The sequence below is a fragment of the Parasteatoda tepidariorum genome, chromosome 9 (assembly GCF_982258835.1).
Source record: "Parasteatoda tepidariorum strain Cologne lab strain chromosome 9, Ptep-v5.0, whole genome shotgun sequence".
NCBI classification, from domain to species: Eukaryota; Metazoa; Arthropoda; class Arachnida; order Araneae; family Theridiidae; genus Parasteatoda; species Parasteatoda tepidariorum.
Genome location: NC_141763.1, coordinates 40,356,650 through 40,383,141, shown reverse-complemented (window position 1 = coordinate 40,383,141; position 26,492 = coordinate 40,356,650). Strand labels below are relative to the sequence as shown.

Genomic DNA, 26,492 nt, shown 5'->3' with positions numbered 1-26,492 from the left:
AAAAAATTTCTTTTTTTTTCTTGGTTTTTTGTTATTTTTATTATTATTTTTCTTTTTTTCTCCTTTTTCCATTGTTTTGCAATTTTTCCCTTGTTTTCTCTACATTTTGAACTTATTTTATGAGTTCTATTTACTTGCAGCTTATGCGCAATAAATAAAAGTTATTGTTTTTCTTAATTTTCTTCGTGTTTTTTTTTTTGCTTTTATATATATATATATATATATATATATATATATATATATATATATATATATATATATATATATATATATATATATATATATATATATATATATATATATATTGAGTCAGGAAGCTTTAGATGGTCATTGACATCAATAAATCTTTTTCACAGGCTCTTTTTCACGTTGTTCGTAAATCTGACGGCAAACTATTGAAGACTCAGTATGCAGCAAAAGCTTTTTATATGTTTCATCACATCAATGCCTATGAAGAGGATGGTCATTTAATTGTAGACTTGTGCACATATGAAAGTGGCGAAATTATTCAGGCTCTATACGTGAAAGCTCTAGAAGAGATGTTTGAAAATTTACAGAACGATAGTGTCAATAATTTTAAAACTCGTACAGCACGATACGTCTTACCTTTAGACGTAGATGATACCGAAAAGGTAGTATATAAATTTCTTTTATGTGGCACCATAAACTCAGGTATTTCTCTATCTATTGATTGTGATTGATTGGATATAGGATTTAAGGGCACAAGGTCCGCAAAAGGGAATGCTGGGTCAAAAAACGGTTTAAAAATTAATCGATTATTAAAATGTATACTACAATTTTTTTATTACTAAGACACAACAAATTTATAAATTTTCGTAATTTATAAAATAATAAAATTTGTAAAACTGTACACGACGTAACAAAAATATTCAAACGAGAGTAAAACCAGATAAAATGTAAACACGGAAAAACATAACAAAACAGTTGCATTTTAAAATGCTTTATATTATATAAAATTGTAAATAGGATAAAACAATTCAGTATAAAAGACAAATTGCGCGTAGAAACGAAAAAATGTTAGGATGATGGGAAGCACCTAATAAATCCTCCAGAGATAAAATAGAACTACCGAAAAAGGTAAGACCATGACGATTAAAACATGAGCAAATTATTAAAATATGATGAACAGTTCTCCATTGGGGTTTAAAGTCTCCAAATAGCAAATGAAGATAAGTCAACAGAGTGTGGCCGATTTGGAGACGGGTTACCTTGACATGTGAACGCGGCAGACGCAATATAGGTAAAGGGTGAAATCTGAAATGATGAGTTAAGTTATAAAATCAGACACGAAAATGCTTTACAATGATATTCCCTCGACAGATACTGGCGAATGCATATGCAACTTTCAAAATATGGAAAGTAAGCGCAATCTGAAAAATTTAGATCTTAATAGTTCAACCAGTTGTTAAAGTTGATTATTCAGAGTATTTTCAAGAATTGATGATGAATTTAAGATGTCAAATTAACCCTAAATAATTCGATAAAGAGATCATAAGATCCGATAAAAAAAATCGAACAAAAACAAAAAGACTGTGACCTGAAGAAGTTTACATAAAGAAAGAACAATCCCGTAGTTTAGTATAATATAAAGAAGGCGAGTAATCAGATTTAGTGAGTTATGATATCTATGATAAAATGTAAATCCAATCCACAATTCTTTGAAATTTAAATGAATAAACATATGATGAAATCCGAATTGCTTAGAAGGGCTTATGGGAAGGATGGCTCCCCTTTACGTTAATCCCACATTTTTTAATCGTAACCAAATTACAGCAAAATATTATTGAAGTGAAATTTAATAGGTCTGAAATCGTTCACATTTTTCTATATTGCGAGAATTCCACACATTACTACAGCTCTTAAAATTCACTCTTTAAATTTGAAAACTGGTTAAGTTTTTCCACTGGCTTAGATAGTTACATCAAGAAAGTCCTCCACGAAGGAAAATTTCTCTCAATACTTGATCCAGGAATTCCCTTATCTTCTGGCTTTGGTTCAAAATTACAACGCTACGGAGAACAGTGGTAATTGCTAACTTAAAATTGAGTCGGCTGTTCAACGTCGTGACTGTTAATAAGTCTGAAATATAAACATTTGTCAACATTTTTCTTACGTCTGCACGTGTCAAGCGGCAGAAATAAACACTGAACAACTATTCAATGGATGCTAATTAGTTCGCTTTCTGCAAACATTCTTATAAAGTGGTAAAGTATTAAAACATGCAGAAATTCAGTTATTTTTGCTAACACTTACGGAGGCTCGACACGAGAATTTATATAAAGTTGCGTTTTATTTGAATAATAGAATCATTTATATGTAGAGGTGGGAAAATAAATTATCAATCAAATTTGTTAAATTAAAAATCATCTATAAAACATAAATTTTCCTACGATTAAAAACCAATTTTACACAAAGTGGAGCAAGTTGGCATCTCTGCCATTGGCATCTCTGCTCATGGCGGCTTTTCAAGAAATAAAATTTTTCATGCAGTCAAAATTGTAAATATTAAACTTAGATTTTTTGATTACAACCTTCAAAAAAGTTCTAAATCATTGAGCTATTTAAGCATGTGATTAACAATCGTATCGCTGGTTCAGAGTTAAAATGACACTTCTGCACTCACTTCTCATGTTATTTGAATGGGAAGTGAGAACAGAAGTGTCGTTTTAACTTTGAACCAGCATACCGCTGGTTCCAAGTTCGGTTTCTTTTGTCCTCTAATTTTCAGGACATATCGCAAATATCTATTTCACAGCACAAAAGCGAAAATAATAAAAATTGAAAAATTCGAAGCAAGTTCACAAATTCACATGCAGCCTAGACCAATGGAATTAATATTTCGCCATTTCTTCAAAACGAAATTTCGTGAATCTCAAATATAATATAAATAATTGCGTGTCCACTTTTGAGCATATATATTTAACTTTCTGATATGTCCTGAGCTTTGTACCAGAGGGAGGATTTATAGATATTAGAATTTTGTGGTTTTTTTTATTCATTATCTAATTTGTTTTTAACTCTTATAGTTGAAACTTTAAAAATGAGAGAAAAACATTGCATTAAGTTTCATTTTCTATTAAATATGTCTTTAAGGAATTCAAATGTTTTTTTGAAAGTTAAACGAACACTTCCAATTTGTTGTTTTAAAATTTCAAAAGATATTTAGAGTAATCAAATGTACAATCGGGAAAAAAAAATTGAGAATTCTAATGCAACCTTCTAGGTGAAAATTTAAACAATTCCAGCTTGAAACAAAACTGAGAATTGCAGATAACATATGCTGTAAATTATTGCTAAGAATTAATAATGGAGAAAAAAAATTTCCAGACATAAGAAATATGGAAAGATCATTAAATTACCCAGTACTAGCCCAGAAAAATACATATCTTAAATATATTAACCTTTTTTATATCTTGAAATATAAACCTATCCATTTGAGGATTTTTAATGTTAGTTGTATATGGTGGCAAAAAATTGACGGCCTGCTCGTTACCCGTTCAAAATTAAACTTATGACTTGAAAATAATAAATGGATTTAAGAATGTAAAGATGATACTTTATAAAATTGATTTTTCTGTGTTTTTCAAATTTCCTGTCCAGATTCTCAATATTGACCTATTATTAGGCACAATATGGCCTTGTTATAGTTTTTTCGCCAAAAAACATAAACCTAATAAAATCAATTTCCTGACAAATAAGACAGAAGCACATATTATTAAGTTTGAATCTGCATCGCAAGGCTGTTTTTAAGTTTTATTAATAACTGTAATTGAAGAAAATGTAAATTTTGATAAATAATTTACATATATGCTTGCCAGTTTACAGATGCGTATATATTAGGGTAGTTTCTGTATTCATAACAGATGTTCTTTAACTTTGTAGGATAAAAATTTAATAAAATTGTGCAATTCAAAAGCTACAGCTGTTGTACAAAAGGATGGCTCAATTTTTTGTACACCTGAGATTCTAGCAGGTAAGTTGTTTTGTGGCTGATAATAAAAATTTGGAAGTTGTACAAAAAAAACTTGCTTACTGTAAAAATATACAAAATGTAATGTAATTTATTCCACTATTGCTGACTAAATTTGAAGAAGTTGGCTAATTTTATTCTATTTTAAATTGTTATTAAATATATTAATACTATTTCTTGAAACAATCATAATAAATCTTTTTATTCATGAACAAACTATTACAAAGTTTATTCACGTCACATAGTTTTCCTAAACTAAGTTTTAGCTCATAAGGATGATTATAGTCCTGATCTTTTTTTCTATTAATGTCAATGATAATTTTCCTTTTAATTTTAATAACTATAATCTTTTAATTCAAAATGTTTTAAAGAAGTTTACTTAATTTGGTCGATATTGAAGTCTGCACAAATAAACCTTCACGGTGAAAAAAGGATTTTTTGTTCCTAATAAATATAGATGGCAGCACTAAATTATACTTTTTGATGTTTTGAGAGATAGTCTTTATTCATTCACATTTTCCTCTTTATTCAACAGAAGAACATTGAAATGATAAAGAGGATTGAACTGGGGTGATTTAATTTAACTTCGATGTTTTAAAGATCGGGCAATTTTTTTTTCTGATTATTTTACGTCTTTTTCTTAATTTAGATTTATTTGTTTATGCATTTTATTGTAACCCTGATAATATATTTTAGTTTTGTGTACCTGAAAACTTAGGTGCAGAATTAGTTTATGTACGACAAGGGCATCATGGTTGCCTTTGCGTTAAGTAAGAAATATATGGTGAGAGAATTGAAATTTTTGTGATTGAACATGGAATGAAAAAACAGTATAAACGTAAACATATGCCACGTTTCAACAACCAATCAGGATCGAGGTAGCCCCACTACGTCACTTGCAGGTATCCTATAGATACATACGCCTTAAAGCGTGCCTCTATAAGCTTTAATGGTAATTCAATAAGATTTAATAAAATAAAATTTTGGTAAATTTTGAAAATCACAAGTTCAAATATAATGTTCGCATATTTTTCTTTTTAGTAAGTTGAACTTCTAACTCATTATATGATAGGTTGAAGCTGCAGGGACCATACAAAAAAAAAAAAGATTTATTGGGTACCATTAATGAATAAGCATTACTAAATTAAGGCACAATAATATTGCCGTGCAACTGAAAAAATAATGCAAGTGCTTCACAATAGATTCCGAGAAAAGTGGCTTGACAACTATTTTCCTTCTGTTGCTAAAGCTATAAACGCTAAAAAACAATTTCAAAAAACTGCTGAAATAAAATTTATTTATTTATTTTGTTTTTGCAATATGTACCTTACCATACAAAGATGCCAAGTAAAAATCTCAATTTTGAATTTTTGTCGCTTACGTTGATTACGTCGCTTACGTTGATACGACAGAATACAGAACAAACCTTATGGCCACAGTACCTAAAAAATAAGTTTCATTTTAAATTATTAATTTAAATGGGGAAAATGTACTTATCCGTTTATGAGAACCGTGTAAAATTGCTTTATTGCAATTGACGCCAATGATGCTTAAAAAGTTTGGAATTGGTACAAATTGAAATTTAGAAAAATAATTAACATTGTGCTAAAAAAAATTAATGGCGAAAGGTTTTCATTCGTCTAAGACTAAGAGAAACGTAAAAAATCGCCGTATTAGTTATTGATGCCAATGATAATTAATTTTTGTAATAAGTACTATTGGTATTATGTTAGTTCGCGCTTTTTTTATTGGGTACTAAATATACTAATGTTGAAACAAAGATACCTACTATAGGTACTGTAGAAATAGATTTTTTACGACCCACCGAAAGGAATAAGTACCGGAAAAAATTGTCGATTATGGTACTTTTTGACTGCCAAATCACCTCGAGCAATGTCAAATGTTACTGAATATAGTTAATCTGTATTTTTAAGAGATGAATTTCTAAAGACATGTTTTTCTTAATCTAATAACGCAAACACAGTGCAAAAGGTAATAAATAAAAAAATAAAAAATTTTGAAATGAATCGTTTTAGCCCAGTTAACTATGTTGGTACTACATTTCTTTTAATTTCGCAGTTTTGGTCAATATAGTTTTATTGATAATTTACTTTTTTTAATTAACACTTCATTTCAAACGTTATGACGAAAATTATGCTAAATAATTGCGAAATTTCAAACACATTTTTTTGTTTTAGAAACATGGTTTCCTGAACTACCAAGAATAAACTATCAGAATTTCAACGGCAAGAAATACAACTTTTTCTATGCCATAGCACAGAGGGACAAATTAAGAAGATGTTTGGTATGTTACAAATCGTTTTCAATTAGCGTAGCGACAGAAAACGTTTTATTGCTCATTACTAACTTAGAATAAAAAATTTTTTTCATTTTAGATCAAAGTAGACACAGCAAATAACAGCGTGAAACATTGGAACGAAAATGGAACTGTACCCTCAGAACCTATATTCATACCTAATCCAAACTCTTCAGCTGATGAGGAAGATTCAGGTGAACGTTAATTACGTTATATATTACGATATTAAAAGTGGAGTTTAATGGCTTAGGATGAGGTATCGCTTATACTGCACTAATGTAAGCTGCATTACGTACTTTAGATCAGTGATTATCAAACCTTTTTTTATCGTGGACTGGTCAACGTTTGATAATTTTGCAGCGGCCCTCTGAAGTGATTGTTTATATTTTAGATTATTTACTTATTTGCTTATTATACCACTGCTATAGATGATTTGATTAAACACAGTTTCGCTTAAAAAGAGAATCCATTGGAAATGAAAAAAAAAAAAATGGTTCTAAAGACCTCCAATATTTTTAACCACATAAATAACTCCTACTATGACTTCGCCTATTGCGCTATCTATGCATGTGGTAAAACATTTAAAGCATTCAAATTAAAGTTTAAACTAGACGCAGATTAAAAAAAAATTTAATTTTATTATTGTTAAACTTGTCAAATGAATAAATATTAAAACTAATAAAGAAAATATAGATTCATGAATTTTCCATCAAATATACAGTAAATCCTTTTTTTTCTTCTCTTTTTAGGAGTCGTACTGGCATCGTTATTATATACTGATGATAAAAACAAGGTATCTTTGCTAGTATTGAATGCTAAAACAATGGAAGAAATTGGGAGAGTTACTTTTATTACAAAATCATCAGTACCTGCAGATTTCCATGGAACATTCATTCCTAGCTAAAGAATCAAATGAAAATTTTAACAAAGCTTCAATTAGTGTTTGTAATTTTGTACTATTTTTTATAAATCTGTAATTATCTGTACTATCTGGCCAACTGAATTTTTATTTTTTTGAAGAAAGAGGAAAATAAATTGCATAAATGAAATGTTTTTTTCGTTATAAATCATACTATGTACTGAGTGCTACATACGTTAAAACTATAGGTATGTATACAATTCTAAGAGTATAAATTGAAATATATACTGTCCGTTAAATAACTAGTAAAAGGTATCAGCAGCACTTGTGCCAAGACAATGGACACCGTTTGTAAATAGATAAATAAATAAATAAAATAACAATTTAAATAATAAATTGCAACTTTCTATCTTACAATTTCGCCTAGAAATTTTCATAATTTAAAATTTTGTTAACGTTTTGAAACAACGCGATCCAACGATCCATTATCTTTATAAATAGTCCTTCATTACTTCCAACATCTACTCTTTTGCTTTAGAATATTTCTTACGGATAAGAAGTTACAATGGAAACTGTAAAAAGTAACCAGAATTTTTTTTAATGCCACCTACTCTTGAAAACATTAGCAATTGATTTAAGTTGATCTGACCTTTAAAATACAGGCTAACTTACGATGAATATAGCGATTATAAACGGCTATAACTACTTAATGAAAAAGAATTTAGCGATAAAATTAACACAGAATGTAGAAGGAACTTCAAAATTTTGTAAACGTGCGTCACAGATTTTCTATGTGACTTCCCTTGGTCGGTAGTCTATTTCAAGCCATACATTCTGAACCATTTGTACAGTCACCCACGCAAGCGCATTACAAATGCGTTCTTTGAGTTCTTCAATTGTTTTTTTAGACATGGGAAGCACATAACCCCATAGATAGAAATCGCAGGGAGTCAAGCCTCTCTGCTCGGTGATAATAGAATGACAATTGTTAAATTCTAACAAGTAGAATGCTTTCTGCACGGGACTCGCCATTTTCACTAATGAACTCGCGCATGCGCAGGATTCCGCTTCACTACGCCTTACGTAAAGAAATTTTAAAGTTCCATCTCCATTCTATGTCAATCTTATCAATAAATAATTTTTCATTAAATAGTTATAGCTGTTTGTAATCACTATATTCATTTTGAATTACCATGTACAAAATATTATTTTTGCGGTAATAAAAATTCTTTTAATTCAAATTTATTTCACCAAAAAACCAAATTATAAAGTTTAACATGAGATAGAATGGGGACAAATATTCCTCAGTCGTAGGATATTATAACATTCGTATATAGAAGTTAACTTTGATAAAAAGTAAGCAGTTTAAGTACCTTTAAGACAACAGAATTGCTAAACCAAACACAAACTCGCATATTCACGTGATGTAACAATCTGAGACTCATTTCGCTAGGTTCGAACAATCTAAGACTCATTTCGCTAGGTTCGAACAATCTGATACTCATTCGCTCATTACGAACTGAGACAACAAAATAAAGAGCATGATGATCGCTAAGATACCTACCTCAGGCTCGTAAAACAACACCGTTAAGATATGTAGTGAGTGCTAAAATAAACTTAACTTTAAATTATTAAAAAATGCACCACAATGTATTAAGAAGTAATTTGGGATGAAAAAAATACGCATCGACTGATGTGACATTAAACTATAATATTTTAAAGTTTAATAGTAACTTATGTAGTTGCCAACTTGTATGGTCATCAAGGAATTTTTTTTAATAGGTAGCAACATTTATGTGTTAAAGTATAAGTATTGTTTTTAAAGTTTCAAAGACAAATAAAATAAAATTGTTTTAATAATCATGACAAATTGACGTTGTTGTCTTGTCTGTTTCAAAAATGATGATATATAGGAAGTATCATAGCATTATAGATAGTATGATAACTCGATAATTTAAACATATGTACGTAGGTTTACTAGTTATGCAGTATGCTTTTATTGGTGAAGTAGCTGAATTTTCAGAGAATTCTCCCCACTTGAATTATTGTTTTATTGTCACTTTGCTAAATCTTTCCCAGAGCCTGTACATATGTTGGCAATTATGAGTTTATAATTGTTTAATAGAAAGTAATACATCAAAAAACATGAAAGAATTTAAAAAATTTAAATTTATTCACCTTTAATTTTTTTTTTATTTTTAGAATTATCATTTTTTTAACATATTTTTTTTAAAAAAAATCTATTGAATGTAGGATTAATCAGAGTTTAATATTCACCTGCAGTATTTAATATGAACCCCAAAAAATGGAAAAAGCTAATTTTTTGTTTAATTTACGTTATAAGTATAAAATATTGAATTCTCAAATACAGCGATTTAAAAAAAACATTGGCGTTACAACCTGAAATGTTCAACCTGCTTTTGGTGGAAACCAAATTCATAAAAATTTCCTTAGGTATTGTGTAACCAAAGAAAAACTATAAATGTTTTGAAAACATTTAATGTGAAGAATAAAATATTTTGATCGAATTATCAAAAATTAAAATGAGGTTTTAATTTTTGAGAATTCGATGATTAAGATTAAAACTTAAAATTAGATTTCATGTCAGTTGAATTCGTAGGTTTGGTCATCTAGTTTAATTCTGAATTTATTTAATTTATTAATTAATTTATGTTTTTAAAAAAACATGTAAGCTTAAAATGAATTAAATAGGCTTAATCAAGCTTTTGCTAAAACGAAGGGGAAAAAAATACACTCTCTGAAAATTATAATTAGGGCGACATATTTTGCCATTGTTGAATTTAGTTATTTTGTCATGAATTGATAAGTTCGATAGGGAATATTAATCCAATTTTTTATAAATGCATAGCCTTTACATAGTTCGTTCAATATATTATTAAAAAATTTCTCCAGATTTCCTTTTAACTTATGCTATTTATTTTTTCAACGGCTTAACACTAGAAAGACGGAAAATTAGTATATACCTATTTTTCCCAAAAGCAGTCAAAATGACTGGATTGTGAATGCGTAAATAAATTTGTTTAAAATTAATTTTTAACATTTTTTATATTATTTACAGTTATACAACAAGTTATTAGTAAATATTAACAATTAAAAAAATTATATGTTGCACAAAAAGTCACAAAATTCTAAGAAATTGTGTCATTATATACATCATTGTTTCTCTAATTGAAATTAAAAAGCAGTCAAAATGACTTCCTTAGGCAATCTAGTGTTAAATGATTCTAAAAAATAACAACAAACAACCGAAACTAAATAAATAAAGAATTATCGATAGGATATTAAGTTACAGGTTTCAGAAATCATCACTATTTAAAAAAAAAAAAAAGGCTTAACTTATGAGGCGGAACCTGTATAACTTTTTTACGAAACCCTGAGATTCCTAGGAAAACTTTTTGGGAACCATAATATCATATGAGCCTTTTCCATGTGTTACATATGAGCAACCTGTCTTTGATAATATATTATTTAAATTTAGTCTACATGTTTTAAAATTGAATGTGAACATTTTTGAATTGAACATTTTTAAAAAAATATTCTTCAATTTTAATACTAACTAGACTATAAAACACTCTCTTAAACCATAAATGAGAAGAAAATGAAATAAAATAAGAAATAAAAATATCAAAAGAAAAAAATGAAAAAACGCCCTTCGTTTCATCACAAATGTTGGAGATAACTTTGATACCATTTAGAAAGATTTGTTGCTTTTTCTTATTTTTTTCCACAAAGCTTTTTTTTATCAATAATGCACGTGAGGTTTGCTTGCATGTACTTAACGCAGATCACATATTATATTATATCATCCTTTTTAAGTATCCCTTGCTCGTAGCGACATCTATACATTGTTGACAATTTTCGCCTCAGAAAGGGCTGCGTCACTCAACCATCGTAAAGCATGGAAGGCAAACCAGCAAGTTTGTATATTCCTTTTTTGAGATCTTGTACCGAGGAATCATCCTCTCCTATTGAAGGAGAAATAAAAGGTAAATACAATATTTCACTAACATCGATTTTGAAAAAAATCCGCTACTCTGAACTTTCAGTGGATTTTGCGGCCATGAACTAACAACACGAGAACTAAGTCACATGGTTGAGGGGTTTTTTTTTGTGTGTGTCAATTGCAGCCGGCGATCGTTGCTGAAGAACACTGTTTTCTTATTTTTTTCTTGAGAAATTTTTTTTCTTTTTTTCCGCACAAAAGAAAATTGATGGAGCTCTTGTTCTTTAGTTTTAATAAAAAAAAAAATTTAAAAAAAATTCCATCAGCAGCGTTTAAAAAACATGTTTAATTTATTTTCAACAATTTCATTTTGAATTACACTAAGTATATATCTTATTCGAAAAGTAAATGAAAACAATATTTATTTTACAATACAATTCCTTTTCTTTTTTTAAATCAATTTTATATGTACATTAGGTTCTTATCAAATCAATTTTTATTCTTTTTTTTTAATCTTTTTGTTAGAATTAATTTTATACTATAGATATTCGATTTTTCTTTTTTCTTCTTGGAAGACTTGCTTAATTTATTTTCAACAATTTCATTTCGCCTTATGTGTACCTTATTATTAAATTTTATGAAAACCTTTATTTTACACTGCAATTTCTTTTTTCCTTTTCATTAAAATCAATTTTATATGTACTTAAGGTTGTTATATCAATTTTTATTCTTTTTCCCTCGTTTTGTTAATATTAATTTTGTACTCTCTAGGTTTTTATCTGATCAATTCTCAATAGACTTTTCTTACTTCTTCTTGGTAAACGTTTTCAATTTATTTTAAACAATTTTATTTCGAATTACTTTATGTATATCTTAAACTTTCGGAAAACAATATTTATTTTGCACTTACAATTTATAGATATATTTTTTGCTAAAATCAATTTCATATATAGTTTAGGTTTTTATCGTATAAATTTTTATTAATTTTTTCTCTTTTTGTTAGAATTCATTATATAATCACTAGGTTTTTATCTGATCAATTCTTATTTGATATTTCTTTTTGGAAACCGTGATGAATTTATTTTCAACAATTTTATTTTGAAATACTATATGTATACCTTATTCTTAAATTTTCTGAAAGAAATATTAATTTTACACAACAATTTATTTTCTTTCTTTTTTTCAAATCAATTTTATAGGTAATTTAGTTTCTTATCATATCAACTTTTATTCTTTTTTTCAGTTTTTGTTAATCCTGTTCTCTCTAGGTTCTTATCTTATCAATTCTTATTCTATTTATCTAATCTCTTCTATGGAGCAAAAAATAAGAAAAATACACTACTGAAAAGATTAAAACTAGCAATATTTTCTTATTTCTTTTAATTTATTATGAAAAAGAATTAAATTTCAGAATTTTTTAAAATTTTTGGCATGCGCTCCAACCTACGGGAACAAGAAATATGCAGTAAAATTTTGTGGTAGAATTTGCGATGATTATTTTATTAACTGGGGTACTATTAGAATTTTTAAGCTATTTTAATACAGACTGGAGGGCATTTATGACACAATTCGACTTGTAACTAAGCTCAGTTAAGAATTCAATGTTTTTTTTTTTTTTTTTAAATAGTATTGTTTAAATCGAAGGCCATAATTAGAAAACACACTTGTCTCTGCCATCTCTCTAATAAAAACGTCCATTTTTAAGCAAAAAAGTATATTTCGAATTTTAAAAAAAATTTGTAAATCATTTCAACTTCACACATCAGTTTTACAAAATATTAACATTTAAAATAACGTTATTATATTGAAAAAATAAATAAGTTATAAAAAAATAAGTGTAAAAATAGCAACAAATAAGCGCTAAAAAAATATTTTATGGAATAGAGAAAAATTATCATTTGTGATAGCAGGGTTCGACCAATCCCGGTTGACAGGAAGTCTTAAAAATCATTGTTGGTGCCTTATATTTTAGTAAAATTTAACCTGCGTTTATTTTTCTTTCTTTCATTTTTATTTATTTAAAAAAAAGCTAGAAAATTTGAATATTTACGGGCTGCTGGTTCCTAAAAATTATGCCCTCCTAGTATGCCAATTATGCCCACTAGGGAATCGCATATTTTTCTCCTGATTAGTGATTCAATCAATATCTAGAATCACTCTCGTAAAGAATCATCCCTGGGTTCTTAATGATCGGTGATGAGCAACTGAATTTTTAAGCCAAGTCTTGGCTGACGCTTCGATTCTTAAGTTCGTTTTCGGACTCAATTTGGATTAGGATTCCATTTTTTGAAATATTCTTAAGGCGTCTTGTACCTAGTTCAGCCGAAGGAATATTTTCCTGAATCTTCTTCTCGGCAGTTTCAGAGATACTTTCTGTGTAGTTTTCGGTCTTGCTAGAATCACGTATTCTTTCGGCTTGTCAGTCACCACTGGCCATCGGGGTTGAGCTTTTCTTTTTTACACATCAGCAAAAGCCTCCTTTACACTTTTTAAATCTGTAATAGACTTTCTCGGCTCTTCTTCTTGGCCTAACGTGACCGTAAGCGCGTGATTCAGCGATGCAACGATCGATCTCGTGTAATTCTGATGTTTATGAATAATTCAACTGAATTCGAAAGGGTGAGTTTCTTCTGCGGATTCTGAGTCAACTTCGAGATATGTTTTTGATGGTACTAGTAGTCTTTCAACCAAGTCAGTCGACATTTTACCTCCATAATTCACTTAAGCTCATCCTCACTCCCTTCACATTTTTTTTATCGTGACCATGGACAATTAAATGGCCTCGTGTGCTTTCAAAACAGCATCCGCAAGCTCCAATACATCCTGCACTGTCCATGGAAAAGGCGGGTTGATAGAGCCTCGAAAGGTTGGAATTCTACCTGTTGGTCCGTGGAAGGTATACATAAAAAACTATTATAAATTACATAATTATGGTGAATTTTCTTCTTTAATTAACGATCCAATCATATGAAATGTTTAGCTAAAAAGATTACACAAAAAGCAATCAGAAATGGTTTAAGACAATTTTTTTTATGTTATGTAAAGAAATAATTTAACTGAAAAAATTTTTATAATTATGCAAAATTTCATTATGTGTTACATATGGGAAAAATTAAATTAAAAAAATGAGTATGATTGTAAAATAGGTTTCTATATTCTTTCTCTAACCGAAATTTTGATTCCAATATTTTGCCGCCATAATTCGAATATTTTGGTATAGATGAACTCTCTCCTATTTTCTTCATTTTTGATTAAGTAACTTGATTGATTAAATAAAATTGCAAATTATTTGTACTCTTAATTAAAATTATGATAAAATTTAATTGAATTGAATGTAGGGTTTAGAGGCACAAGGTCCAAATGAGGACATTCTGAGTCAAACAATATGGTAAAATAGCTTAAAAGCCTAAGTGCATACAAAATTTAATTCTTGCACAATTTTAACTGATAAAACAGCACTAGACTAAATAAGACAAGATAAATGATCTAAATAAAATCAGATAAAAGGTATGAATAAAATCAGATAAAAAGTATGAATAAAATCAGATAAGAAGTATGAGTACAGTATAAAAATCACGAAGTGAGTAAAATGTACGAAAAGGGTAAGATATTTATAAAAGTGCATAAAACAGTAGATGTGTTAAAACTTTTGTATGCAATTAAAAATACTACCAGCTCGTAAAAATGCAAAAATATTAGGATGATGAATGTCATTCAATAAATCCTGTAAAATTATGATAAAATTAATGCAACTAAATAACACCAATGGGTAACTTGTGTTGTAAACATTTGTTTTATACTTAGAGTTGACCTTGTTTTTTGATTTGTCACTTGACCTTGCTGAATTTGCTTGAAAAGAAAGGCACGTGGTTTGTCTTCAAGGGTATTATGGAGAAAAAACGTCACTCCCTCGCAGATTGAATTAAGTAAAGAAAAGATAACTTTCTTTTTCTCTTCTTTTCTTTTTCCAGAGCCATTTTTTTTTAAGTGAGATAATTTGCTTGTGTCCAAGATCAGCGTTAAGAATACAGTTAACTTCAATAAAAAATAAGCATACGTGCTGTTTTAATTTAAATTAAACAGATGTCACAAGCACAAATTTAGATACAGAGAGTTCTATGCAACACATTTTGAAGACTAACCCACTTAGACCTACAGAAAAACCTACATAGAAAAACGTCACCCTAAGTATCATTCTAATTAACTTTGAACTTCATCATAAAGGCAATACTTTTACGAATTCATTTAGAATTTTTATTCAAAAATATTGTGTAAGCTAACATCATATTAGCATTTTATTTTTGTTAAAAGTAATGCATTTTTTGATTTAGTATTCCTCTTAAAAAATTTTAAATTATAAACGTAAAAGTGAGCTATTTGTTGAAATAAACATAAGCGAGGAGAAACAACTTACTGATGCAATGATTACACGATTTTACAAAGAATGTGTAAAATCATTTAATCATTATATCAGTAGTTATCCAATGATCACGTGATTTCGATTAGGGAGAAATAATGAGCGTCAATTAACTCTAAAATGTTAAAGTAATTCCCTTTGCAGGGAATCAGTCCCCTTATAATTATGGACATTTAAATATTTTTTTAATTATTGCGAATAAAATATTTTTATCTTATAAAAAAAACTTTTTTTTTAAAAAAAAGGGGGAGAATATCACGAAAAAGAAAACAGCAGGAATTTTAACAATAGAAAATAACGTATAAAAAATTAATGAAATAAAACTTGAAAAAAAAAATTATTCTCGCATTTTTACCTAAACCTATAGAAATATCATACACGATATTAACAAAATAAACTCCGTCAGTTAAAATTGCATAAAACTAAAAGACAAGACTAGATAAATAGAACTGATTGTAGCAAAATCGTATAAGTGCTGTGATGCGCCAAAATTACGTTCTCTAGGTATCAAAACGGTGTTTTAAACTAATTCAGACTATAGAAATACAAATAAAAGTTCATAGGAGGAACTTACAGATGGCAGTATTCATGTTTACGTAAAGTACTCAGAGCATTCAAATAACAATGTTTCCTAAACATTTAACAACTCAACTCAACAAATTCGTGCTAGGGACTAAGTTGTTCACAATACCATTTTATGTCAAAGTAATAAAGTTGCAAGTAGAAACTAAAATTCTATCTCCTTGCTTCATTTAGGAGAATACCACAAAGTTGATGGTCCTATCTTTAAATTAACTATAAAGATAAAACTTTTTCAAACTCAAACAATAATATTTAATAAAAATTGCAAAAAAAGTTTGTATTATAGTTTTTGTTAATTTATTAATTGATCGTACTATATATCAGTGTTACCTGTAACCAGTTTTAAAACTAGATATATCGCTCATGGGCTGAAATAGCGGCACAACTCAAAAAATCAAATTTTGAGATGAGTGGGATTAAAGTTTTCATTGCTAAGCAAAATGCATAGGAAATGCTTTAGTTTGCTTAAACGAAGATTACCTTCAAGTTGAATTATGAGTTGTGCCAGTATTGCTGCTGAAAGAATGTGTATTTTCATATTTACACCAACCAGTTCTTAGTCCAAAATGCGTGTTTTTTGAGTTGTGCCTCTATTGCAGCCCATGAGCGATATATGTTGAAAACTATGGTTAAGTTTTAAAAGCGCAATAGAAGTTTAGTGTACAGAGCTCAAAGAAAAGAAGAAGTAAAAAAAAAACGAACATTCTAAATAAGTTATGATCTAATAATCGAATTTTCACTTATTAAAACGTAATTTTAATGGTTCGAGTGTCTAATTTTCAATATGTTAATTAAATTATGTAGTTGATATTTTTAAGTTACGAAATAAGACACAAATCGAAAAAGACTTTTTGTTAATAAATGTACATATTTTCAAACAGATTTGAATTCGAGACACTCAACATAAAAGGGGTAGTCGCAATCTTGGAAATCTTGTCCCAATCGCTTAGGTAGGAGAGCGGTCAAAAGTTTGGATTTTGCCATATGCCGGAAACTTAAGCGAATAGAAATAATTTTGCACATAATTATATAATTCGTTATGACTATATGCAAATTGTTCTTAAAGAATTATTTATTAATAGTTACAAAAATTTTGAATATAGAGAAATAAATTTTTTTTATTGATTTGAGAGAAGACATTTAAATGGTAAAATACAAAATCTAGTGTAAATAGAATCGGTTGAATAGTTTTTGTGTAATAAAAATTTAAAAATACAAATCTTTGAGGTGAAATACGAATAAAGTGAAGTTAACACTACAAAGTTTCGATCGATTTTCTAACCAAACTATTGGGGCTATTTTCCAGATTGAAGCAACTCCCCATATTTTAAGGGTCTAAAATCCAATTCCGGCTTATTCAGGACAACAACTTAAGTCTGATTTCGTAATTTAAAATATCGCCTGCATTATATATATATTCACATAAATAGTCACAATTTATATGGCTCTTATTTTCTGTAAAGTTACTTCTAAACCTAAACAACCTAAAATTTATAAACTAAATCTGAAAATAGTTTCTGCTTTCATAGTTATGATTTTATAAACGCGTTTAATTTGTGTTCAATATCTTGCAGGAGAAATTCCGAAATGGCTGAAAGGCTCTCTTCTCAGAAACGGATCAGGATTGCTGAAAATCGGTCCCGATCAATACAATCACCTGTTTGATGGAATGGCATTAGTGCACCGATTTGGTGTACAAGATGGTAAAGCGACGTATCAAAACAAATTTGTGAGAAGCAACGCATACCAAATCAACATGAAAGCCAACAGGATAGTAGCGCATGAGTTCGGCACACTTGGCGTACCTGATCCTTGCAAAACGATATTTCAGAGGTAATAATCAAAAAAGAATATGCCATTATGGACAAAGCACGTAAAAAAATAAAGAAAAAAAGGATAAAAAAATTGAACTTCGATGCAAATTGTTTTAATTTTCTGGGCGGTACACGTTAAATCTTTTTAAAACTAACTATGAAATGATAAAAAATAAAAGTCATTTTTTACAGACTTAAATTTATGCATGAAGTAATAACTGGGGAGGGCATACCGTTTGAATAACAGGACCATTTACGAGGTTATAGCAAACGAAAATGAACGATATCGATGTTCGTCCCGTGGACTGTCAGGCAAACGTTTACAGCTCCCAGTAATTTGAGAAAAACTGTTGAGGTTGGCTACACTCGTATAGCTGCGCTACCTCTAAAAGGAATGCAAATACCACCAACATGCAAAAAAGTTTAACAACCTCTAGCTGATATGACATTTTTTCAGTCGCTTTAGAAATCTACTTCATTTAAAGAGGATTTATACATTTCGCCAGTTTTCGAAATTTTTGTAAACATTTCTTTAAAGAATGTTCGTCATTTTCTTTGCAACTTGATTTCCGCCATCTTCCCAACCCTGATCGTTTAGTAAAATCTCTTAAGGTGAGAGTATCTTGCTCTTTTTCTGTCGTTGGGGCTTCCAAAACCAGAGGTTCAAAATATTCTCTAAGGGTAGTATACTAATATTTTATGTCTATCTACAAATAAAACATGAGAGGAGAGGGAATTACGTTATACAATATCGTAATGCTATAAAATGTATTGACGAAAGGAATTGATGTTTGCAATATCGGTCATACAGCCCACTGAACAAGGTTAACACATTGGCAACACAAGTATGGGCATCACTTATTAACTAAAAAGTTTCAATGATAAATTCTAATGTTTCTAAATGTTTCGAAACAAAATTTTAAATGGTTAACGGCGCCTTGACGCGAACTTTAAAGGCCGTTACCAGTTCGAGTAGAAGATATGATTGTTTTTATGCTGTCCGATACATTCCTAAGAGAAACGATTCCCAGTTACAGAAACATCTCTGTTTTCGAGTTTTTCCTAACCCAGAAGCTAGCTATAGGGGTAAAAAAATTTCTCCATAATAAAATCTACGGAAACAATAAAATACACTTTTAAGGCTTTTCGAAAGTTTGATTCGAAGCCCTCTTTAATTGCTAATTTAATCAAAACAAATATTTTTTAACTCAAATTTTAAAAAAAATAATTTTAGGTTTGCTAGTCTTTTCAAAACTACTGAACTAACGGATAATGACTTAGTAAATGTCATTATGTATGCTAATGAACCATATGCTTGTTCGGAGTCCAATGCTATTTGGAAGATTGATCCTGTCACATTAGAAAGCTTGGAAAGGGTAAGAAGATATTCATATTGTTTTTCTTTCTTCTTTTAGTCGTTGTAACAGAATAACGTAAAGATAGATTAATTGAATGTTAAGTTTATAGAATTAGACCCGAAATCAAAACACGAAAAATGATATTACTTATTCAATGTTAGTTGATCAGAAACTGTGTAAAGTACTAAGAGACAGCAACAAGTGTAACATAAAATTTGGATATCAAACAAAACTTTTTTTTTGTAGATTTTGAAGTGTTAAATTTGAATATGTTGTTTATGTTGAGGTCACTAGAATAGTCCCTAGGGTAAACCCACCAAATGTAAAGAGTTTTACACTGCATATAACTGAGAGAAAAAGATAGCAACAGTCGTGATGATCGACGATGCAATGCAAGTTTTGACTGCATTTTTTATAAATTTGAAATTTATAAAAGTTTTCTTTCATGTTTTTTTTTTAATATTTTTATTATTGCTTCTATTTTTATTATATTACATGAAATATACGAAGTAATTCGCATCAATGAACAAATTTTTAAAATTATTTGCTAGTATCTTTTCGAAATAAAAATTTGGAGAGAAATTAATTCAGAGAACGATGGAAAACGGGTTAAGAAATGAATATGGCCCACACAGTATTTGAACATAACACCTTTGGTGCAACTGATCTGTTTTCTCATTGCGCTAACAGAACATCACGATTGCAGCAATCGTTTTCTTCTTCTGATGTACCATAAACGTTTTTGTGGGCTAGAACTTCGAAAGGGCCTAAAAAAATGTATTCGAGTTCAAGGCCTCAAAGTTTTGTCAAATATCAAACTTTTATGCAACACTTTATGTAAGTTGCTTGCAAAAAAAAAAAAACTTTTTTTTAAAAAAAGGTGAAAGAGCGAGAGAGAGAGATGCAATAAGTGTAGAATATTCTGGTGATCGTGGGGCTCGTTTATATCTAAATTGGCACAAAAGCATTTATCCGGTGCCAAACAAAAATAGGCCAACAAATTAAATGATATTGTAAACAAAGTTTGATGCGAAAAAGAAGTTCGTTAACTATGTTTATGAATATGGAATATTTGTCAGAAATCATTGACAATACTATTGATCATTTTAATGCAATTTTTTTTACGCGATATAACTCACGGTAAAAATTGTATGTTTGGTTTTATTAACAGCCATTTTAAAAATTTTTGTTTTTGAAGGATACATTACACAATTATGATTGTTTTTATGCAAAACAGAAATCAATGTTAACGCAATGTCAAATGTATGCTTATTATCTTGAAAGTGAGTGGCTGTAAATTTAATTTTCTATTATTTCGGTGAGTGAGTTATAAAATTTATGGCGTAAGAGCCGTGTGTTATGCAATGTTATGTGTTAGTGAAAAATTTTATGTCCATATGTTATGTGTTAGAGCAATATACCGCCTGGGTTGATGTTAAAAGTATTCAGGTTTAAGTCAATATATCTCGGTTAAAATTAAAACTAAATTTGATATCTTTGAATTTGGTTGAAAGTAGAAACATAAAAAGCAAAGTCATACATAAAAGCAAGCTTAAGTCATACAGATGTCATCAAGATAAGAGAAGATATTTGCATGAAGTTTGTCACCTATCAAATAAGGTAGAATTTGGTAGGCGCAGTTTGAATGGCGTCGTCTCTGGAGTTTTTTTCATTGAGTGAGAAAGTGTGTGACTTTTAAAGTCTAATTACAAGCACAGTATACTCGACGTGATTGTTTTAATGAAAAATATCTGTACATTAAACGTGTGTGACCACTGACCAATGCTTACTCTGTTCGCAGGGCTCAGCGTGTTTTCAAACTGCGCTGTTTTTTGTACAATGTTACGGCACGGTAATTTCAAATTCGAGTCGATTTCATTATAAATCTACTTCGTTTTATATTTGTTGTGTCCTTTTCACATAATTTTTTAAACTTTAAATTTTTCTTCAATGATGTTATCACGTCTCGCGAATTTTAGCAATGACTATTTATTAACAATTTACGTATTTGAAAATCACTCTTGGTCGTATACGATTCCATCATGATTTCTCAGCGTTTTATTTTTCACAACGATTACCCCAGACTCACGTGCGAATGTTTACAAGTTACATGTAAGACAGTCGCAGGCATTGAGAATGCTTCATGATTTTTCGATTCGTAGAGTATATACTCGCTGAATTTTTTTTTTTTTGTATTGAGATTTCTGACAACCACTTTTCTTATGACCACTCATAATTTTATGATCGAGTGTTGTGACTAGTCTCACTCTTTTCCTTATGCTTCGTAGTGTTAGAAAAGTGATAGCGGACATCTGGTAGTAAAAGGAAAAAACTTAAACGTTGCTATTGTAACAAATGACGAATTAGATCAAGCACGAGTCGATAGATCTATAAGTTTAGAAACTTTTGAACCAATAGCCCTATCGTTTCTGATACGATTTCATTCGATTTAGCCGTTTATATTGAAAACTATTAAATAAAAAAAAATAAAAAAACGGTAGCAAAATTTTATTTGTATAAATAACATGTAGATTTGATATATTTGACATGTTTAAACTTCTATCTTTTCTTTTATCTCCATTGCTCTTCAAGTTCTAAATGTCCAATGTTGTTTTTCTTATTTTAACGTTGAATAAGGAAAAAATAAGACCACTCACACAACTTAATCAAAGAAATGCGTATGTAGTTGTGAAACTTACTATTAAGATTAGTTGTGCTTATGACATTTTTTACTGTTTATTTAATACTTTTCATTTATTTTGTAGGTAAATTTGAGTAATTATCTACCTGTCAATGCTGCTGTTGCTCATGCACATGAAGGAACAGATGGCACAGTTTATAACGTAGGAAGCGTTTTTTCAATGCATTCAAAGTACAGGATTTTAAAATTCCCTCCCAAGGGTAACTTTACATCAACCATTTTCTAATAATATTATTTTTTGTTTCTAAAATTATTAGCATGCAATTTTCGTGAATATCATAGTAGAAATTTTTCATTTACTTAGCTAATTTTAATTTTTTTATGACTCTTTCTTTAAAGTACGTTTTTTCCCATCTAATTTTGCAACTTAAAATATCATCTGAACTAGTTAGCTTATTTAAAATTAGTCTCGCAACAATTTTCTCACATAACTCATTTTTTTCACATATATGTTCATAGAACTGTGATAAAGGTGTAAATTATCCAACTGAATCTAAAGGCCTGGTTTCTTAGGACAGGACGCCGTCAGCTGGAAATCAGCGTTAACCTCTGATTGGTCCATTTGTGAGTTTGATAGTATACGTCATCGAACGCTCATCTTGAACTACAATTGCCGTCCAACTCAACTGCAGTTGGATTACAAGGTGACGTTAACCACAGAAGCAATGGCGGACAACATCCTGTTGCACATTGAAATCAGCCAAGATTTTGATTTTGACATTAAACATAGCTTCTTCATTAAACATAGCACTCTTCATTTAGCTCAGCTATAATGTGTTTTTTCTTGGACAAAGTCATTATCTGTTCTCTAAAACACTGGTCGGCAATAACAAAATCAATACAAATTCTAAATAAATATTTGTTTACGTTATTAACGCATGCGCAATGAGAGATAATGTCTGCGTTGGACCGACTGCTCACGCTGAGCTAACAAAAAAATATTTTTTTGGCGGCAGATCTACGTCAACTTTCCGCTGACGCCCAGATAAGGCGCTAGTTCTAAGAAACCAGGCCTTGAGCTAACAAACCAGTATTTTGTTGGCGTCAGCGGGACGTTGACGTCCCGCTGACGCCCAGATAAGGCGCTTGTCCTAAGAAACCAGACCTTAAGAGTAGAAATATAAGTTTTAAAAAATTTTTTAAATAATTTTTTCATCACGGATACTACGATTTTGTGCCACATTGTTATGCATGATGCTATTTAATACATTTTAAAAAAAATATTTTGTAAGTATTTACATATATAGTTCTAAAATATCTTAATACCAATAACTAAAAAAAATTTTATTAATAAAAAACCAGTTGAAAAGTACAAGTGACAGTTCGATAAAAATTATTAATTTAGTTTAACAGGTCGCCTTACCGAGGAAGAAAATTTTCGTCGCAAACTTTCCTTCTCCTTCATTACTAATTTAAAAGAAAGAAAAAGTACAGGAAAACCTAGAGTAAGTCATTAAGTTTCAATTTCTGAAAAAATACTTAAAAATATTAAAATGCAAACAAATTAATATAAGAGAACTTTTGCGCTGCTTAATTTAAGTTATCATCTTGTAATTTATTTTCATTTTTATATTTTTGGTATTTAAAACTTCGTGGCTTACTCTAGGTTTGTCTGAACTTTATTTTTCTGCACTTGAAATTTTAAATTAGTAAAAGGAGAAAGAGAATTTGTAATGAAAATATTCTTCCGTGGCATGGCGTCCTTTTAAGTAGGGGAGAGTGGGGTCAATTGCAACAGGGTACGATTGTAACAGAGCAAAAATTTCGAGTGTCGGGTTTTAGATTTGGTTCCTAGGTGGCGCACAAGGTGTATTTAATAAATCTACATGTACACCCCTGCTGGCAATCATTTTTATGTACTTTTGAAAGAGTTACATCACTAAAGATATTTTCACGCTACGTAAGTACTTTTTTTGGTATTAGAATATTATATTGTAACAAAGTAATTTTGTTTAAACAAATAAAAATTATTAACCGAATATGTAAGTGGACACCTTAATTAACATTTCAAAAAAATATTACTTTTGTTAATTAATTAGCATTGTTTTTAACAAATGAAGCTGAAATGGCGTCTTGGGGACGATTGTAACAATAAGTAAAGGGACGATTGTAACAGCTGAAAATAAATAATCTTATGTTTACAAACCATTACTTAACTCTTTACAAACCACCAATAGTTTCCTATATAATTTATATTATGTTGCATGTGCATTATTTTATTAGTCACCTTTCACAGCATAAATTAAAATTTTTAACCCCTTAAAGTTAAAAGTTTAACCCTTTAGGTCTCTGCTCATTATTATTTTTACTCCTAAAATATCACTACTATTTTGATCAATAAAAAAATATATCACAACTATGATAATATGTATAATTAACTATGTTTTAGTTGAATTTATGAACTGTTACAATTGACCCCTTAAGTGGGGACAATTGTAACAAGTGCACGACTGTCAAAAATTGTTAATAACTAATATAATAACATTTAAAATAAGGTATTTATTTTATTTCTTGTAGAGGATAGTCTACTTTATTCGTCCGTCAATTAATACTAATGATATATTGGATTTTTTGCTAGTTAAAAATAGTTAAGTAAAAAATGTTACAAGTGACCCCACTCTCCCGTACTAATTCCCTTTCATTTTTTTCCTCCCTACATGTTGCTCAAACGCTATTAACGGACTAGGTTTTAAAAATTATTTAACGCAATCATAAAAATCGATTATCAATCAGATTGTGGAGTTTTATAATTGCGTTCAAGAAGTTTTAGATTCGTTTTATAAGTTATCGAACGAACTGTCGCAAAATACGCAAAAATTAACACTATTTTCGACCTTTCTCTTGATATTCCATATTTTCCACATAGCGACTACTCTTCCCAAATATTTAAGAGTCAAAAATCTTAATCTGTCAACAAAGAAGTATATTTATTGAGATAATCAAATCAAAAAATCCTGCACAAAAACTGCTTTAATTTAGCACGAATTCATCAGTATATAAAGGCATGACCGTTTGAACCATTAAGTAAGGCCCCTTATGCGTGAAAATCTTATCATAAAAACTAAAGTTATTCAGATAGCAATTTTTTTTGTCATATTGTACTAATAGTATTGTTTATGCTTTTTTTATAAGAACATTAAAATTGTGAATTTTATCCAACCATTTTATTGTAGAAAAAGAATCCGATAACACATTTGAAAAAGCTTCAGTTGTTTGTACCATACCAGCTTCGAAAAACCTTTCCCTCAGCTATCATCACAGCTTTGGCATGAGCGAAAATTATTTTATATTTGTGGAACAACCTCTTCAGCTGTCTGTTCCAAAGTTAGCGGGGTCTGCTTTTATCACTAAATCAACAACATTTGCTGATGCTCTCTCCTGGAATGAAAGCGAGCCAGTGAGTTATATTCATTTGTGTCAATCTTATTTTCAGTCATATCTCTTTTTATCATATATGTTACACCATTATTCAATGGCGCAATTGATTAAATTTATCTGTTTTTATAAATAGCCTAATCAAATTCAGGTTTTTTTCTTCTGAATATTATTGCGAACGATTTGAAACTTGGCAATACTGTTAGGACAGGTGAACCGTTTTCATTATTGTTTGAACTGTGATTATACTGAGATGATAAACGCATTTAGGTACAATACTAAAATAACAAAAGGGATGATTAACATTTACAACTTAGCGTGTAATTTGTTTTTGTTTTTGCTCAGTTAAAGCACCAATATCAAAGGAAATATAGGCTGATCTGCCATACTTAGATTGAATGAGATGTTTAGTGTTTCATTACTTTTGACTAGCTAAAACGCTAAATAAACTTATTTGTACTTTTATATACTTTTTATAACTATTAGTCATGAATCATGCACTTTTTCATTTTCTTGTCCGACCATTGTTTTAAACTGAATGATATAATTCAACGGAACACAAAAGTGTCATAGGCTAGTCACTCATTGAAGATACGTAATTTATTGCATGGCAGTGACAAGCTGTTTTTCGATGTTTCATTGCAAAAAAAGTGATAGCAATTTTCCCCGTATTTTTTTAATCTAATAAATGCATAATTTTTAATCATAACGAATATTTTTTTAAAATTTAAACATGCAATTTTTTCCGTATTTTTTTAACCTAATAAATGTTTTTTTTTTACCATAACGAATTTTTTTTAAATTTAAACGTGAAAACTTTTTTTTTAATCTAAAAAAAATGAATAAAAATAAGTTAAAAACTACTTTATGTGATATAGTTTTTGCCTTTATTTCAGTTTACGATACAATGTTTAAAAACTATTTTAAATTTAACATTAAATATTTCTTAAATCTCCGGCTCCAGCTTTGAATATTATTGAACTTTGAACTAATGGCAGGAAATGTAATTTTCTCTTATAAACATGCAGCTTTGAGAAGGAAAAAAAAAGAAATTCATGAATGGAATAAAAATTCAATTAACTAGACTCAAGTAACTTTTGAAGTTATTTTTAAT

The 26,492-nt window shown here is 29.3% G+C and overlaps 2 protein-coding genes across 3 annotated transcripts in view; both read left to right on the top strand.

The window, feature by feature from the left end:
- LOC107444254 (carotenoid-cleaving dioxygenase, mitochondrial) overlaps positions 1-7,357 on the top strand; it is a 31,790-nt gene extending 24,433 nt beyond the window's left edge. Inside the window, exons 6-10 of one of the 2 annotated variants that reach the window (XM_087151640.1) lie at positions 357-632; positions 3,904-3,994; positions 6,190-6,296; positions 6,388-6,502; positions 7,058-7,357. In XM_087151640.1, coding sequence (XP_087007766.1) covers positions 357-632; positions 3,904-3,994; positions 6,190-6,296; positions 6,388-6,502; positions 7,058-7,212 — 744 coding nt within the window. In that variant the 3' untranslated portion in view covers positions 7,213-7,357. The remainder of the gene's footprint in view (positions 1-356; positions 633-3,903; positions 3,995-6,189; positions 6,297-6,387; positions 6,503-7,057) is intronic. The other variant, XM_087151641.1, reaches the window with a different exon arrangement.
- A 3,514-nt stretch (positions 7,358-10,871) lies between these two features.
- The window catches only part of LOC147803985 (carotenoid-cleaving dioxygenase, mitochondrial-like), a 28,945-nt gene continuing 13,324 nt past the window's right edge, over positions 10,872-26,492 (top strand). The window contains exons 1-5 of the mRNA XM_087151638.1: positions 10,872-11,174; positions 17,705-17,963; positions 19,179-19,320; positions 22,068-22,203; positions 25,177-25,400. Of these exons, the coding sequence (XP_087007764.1) occupies positions 11,087-11,174; positions 17,705-17,963; positions 19,179-19,320; positions 22,068-22,203; positions 25,177-25,400 (849 nt within the window). The 5' untranslated portion in view covers positions 10,872-11,086. The remainder of the gene's footprint in view (positions 11,175-17,704; positions 17,964-19,178; positions 19,321-22,067; positions 22,204-25,176; positions 25,401-26,492) is intronic.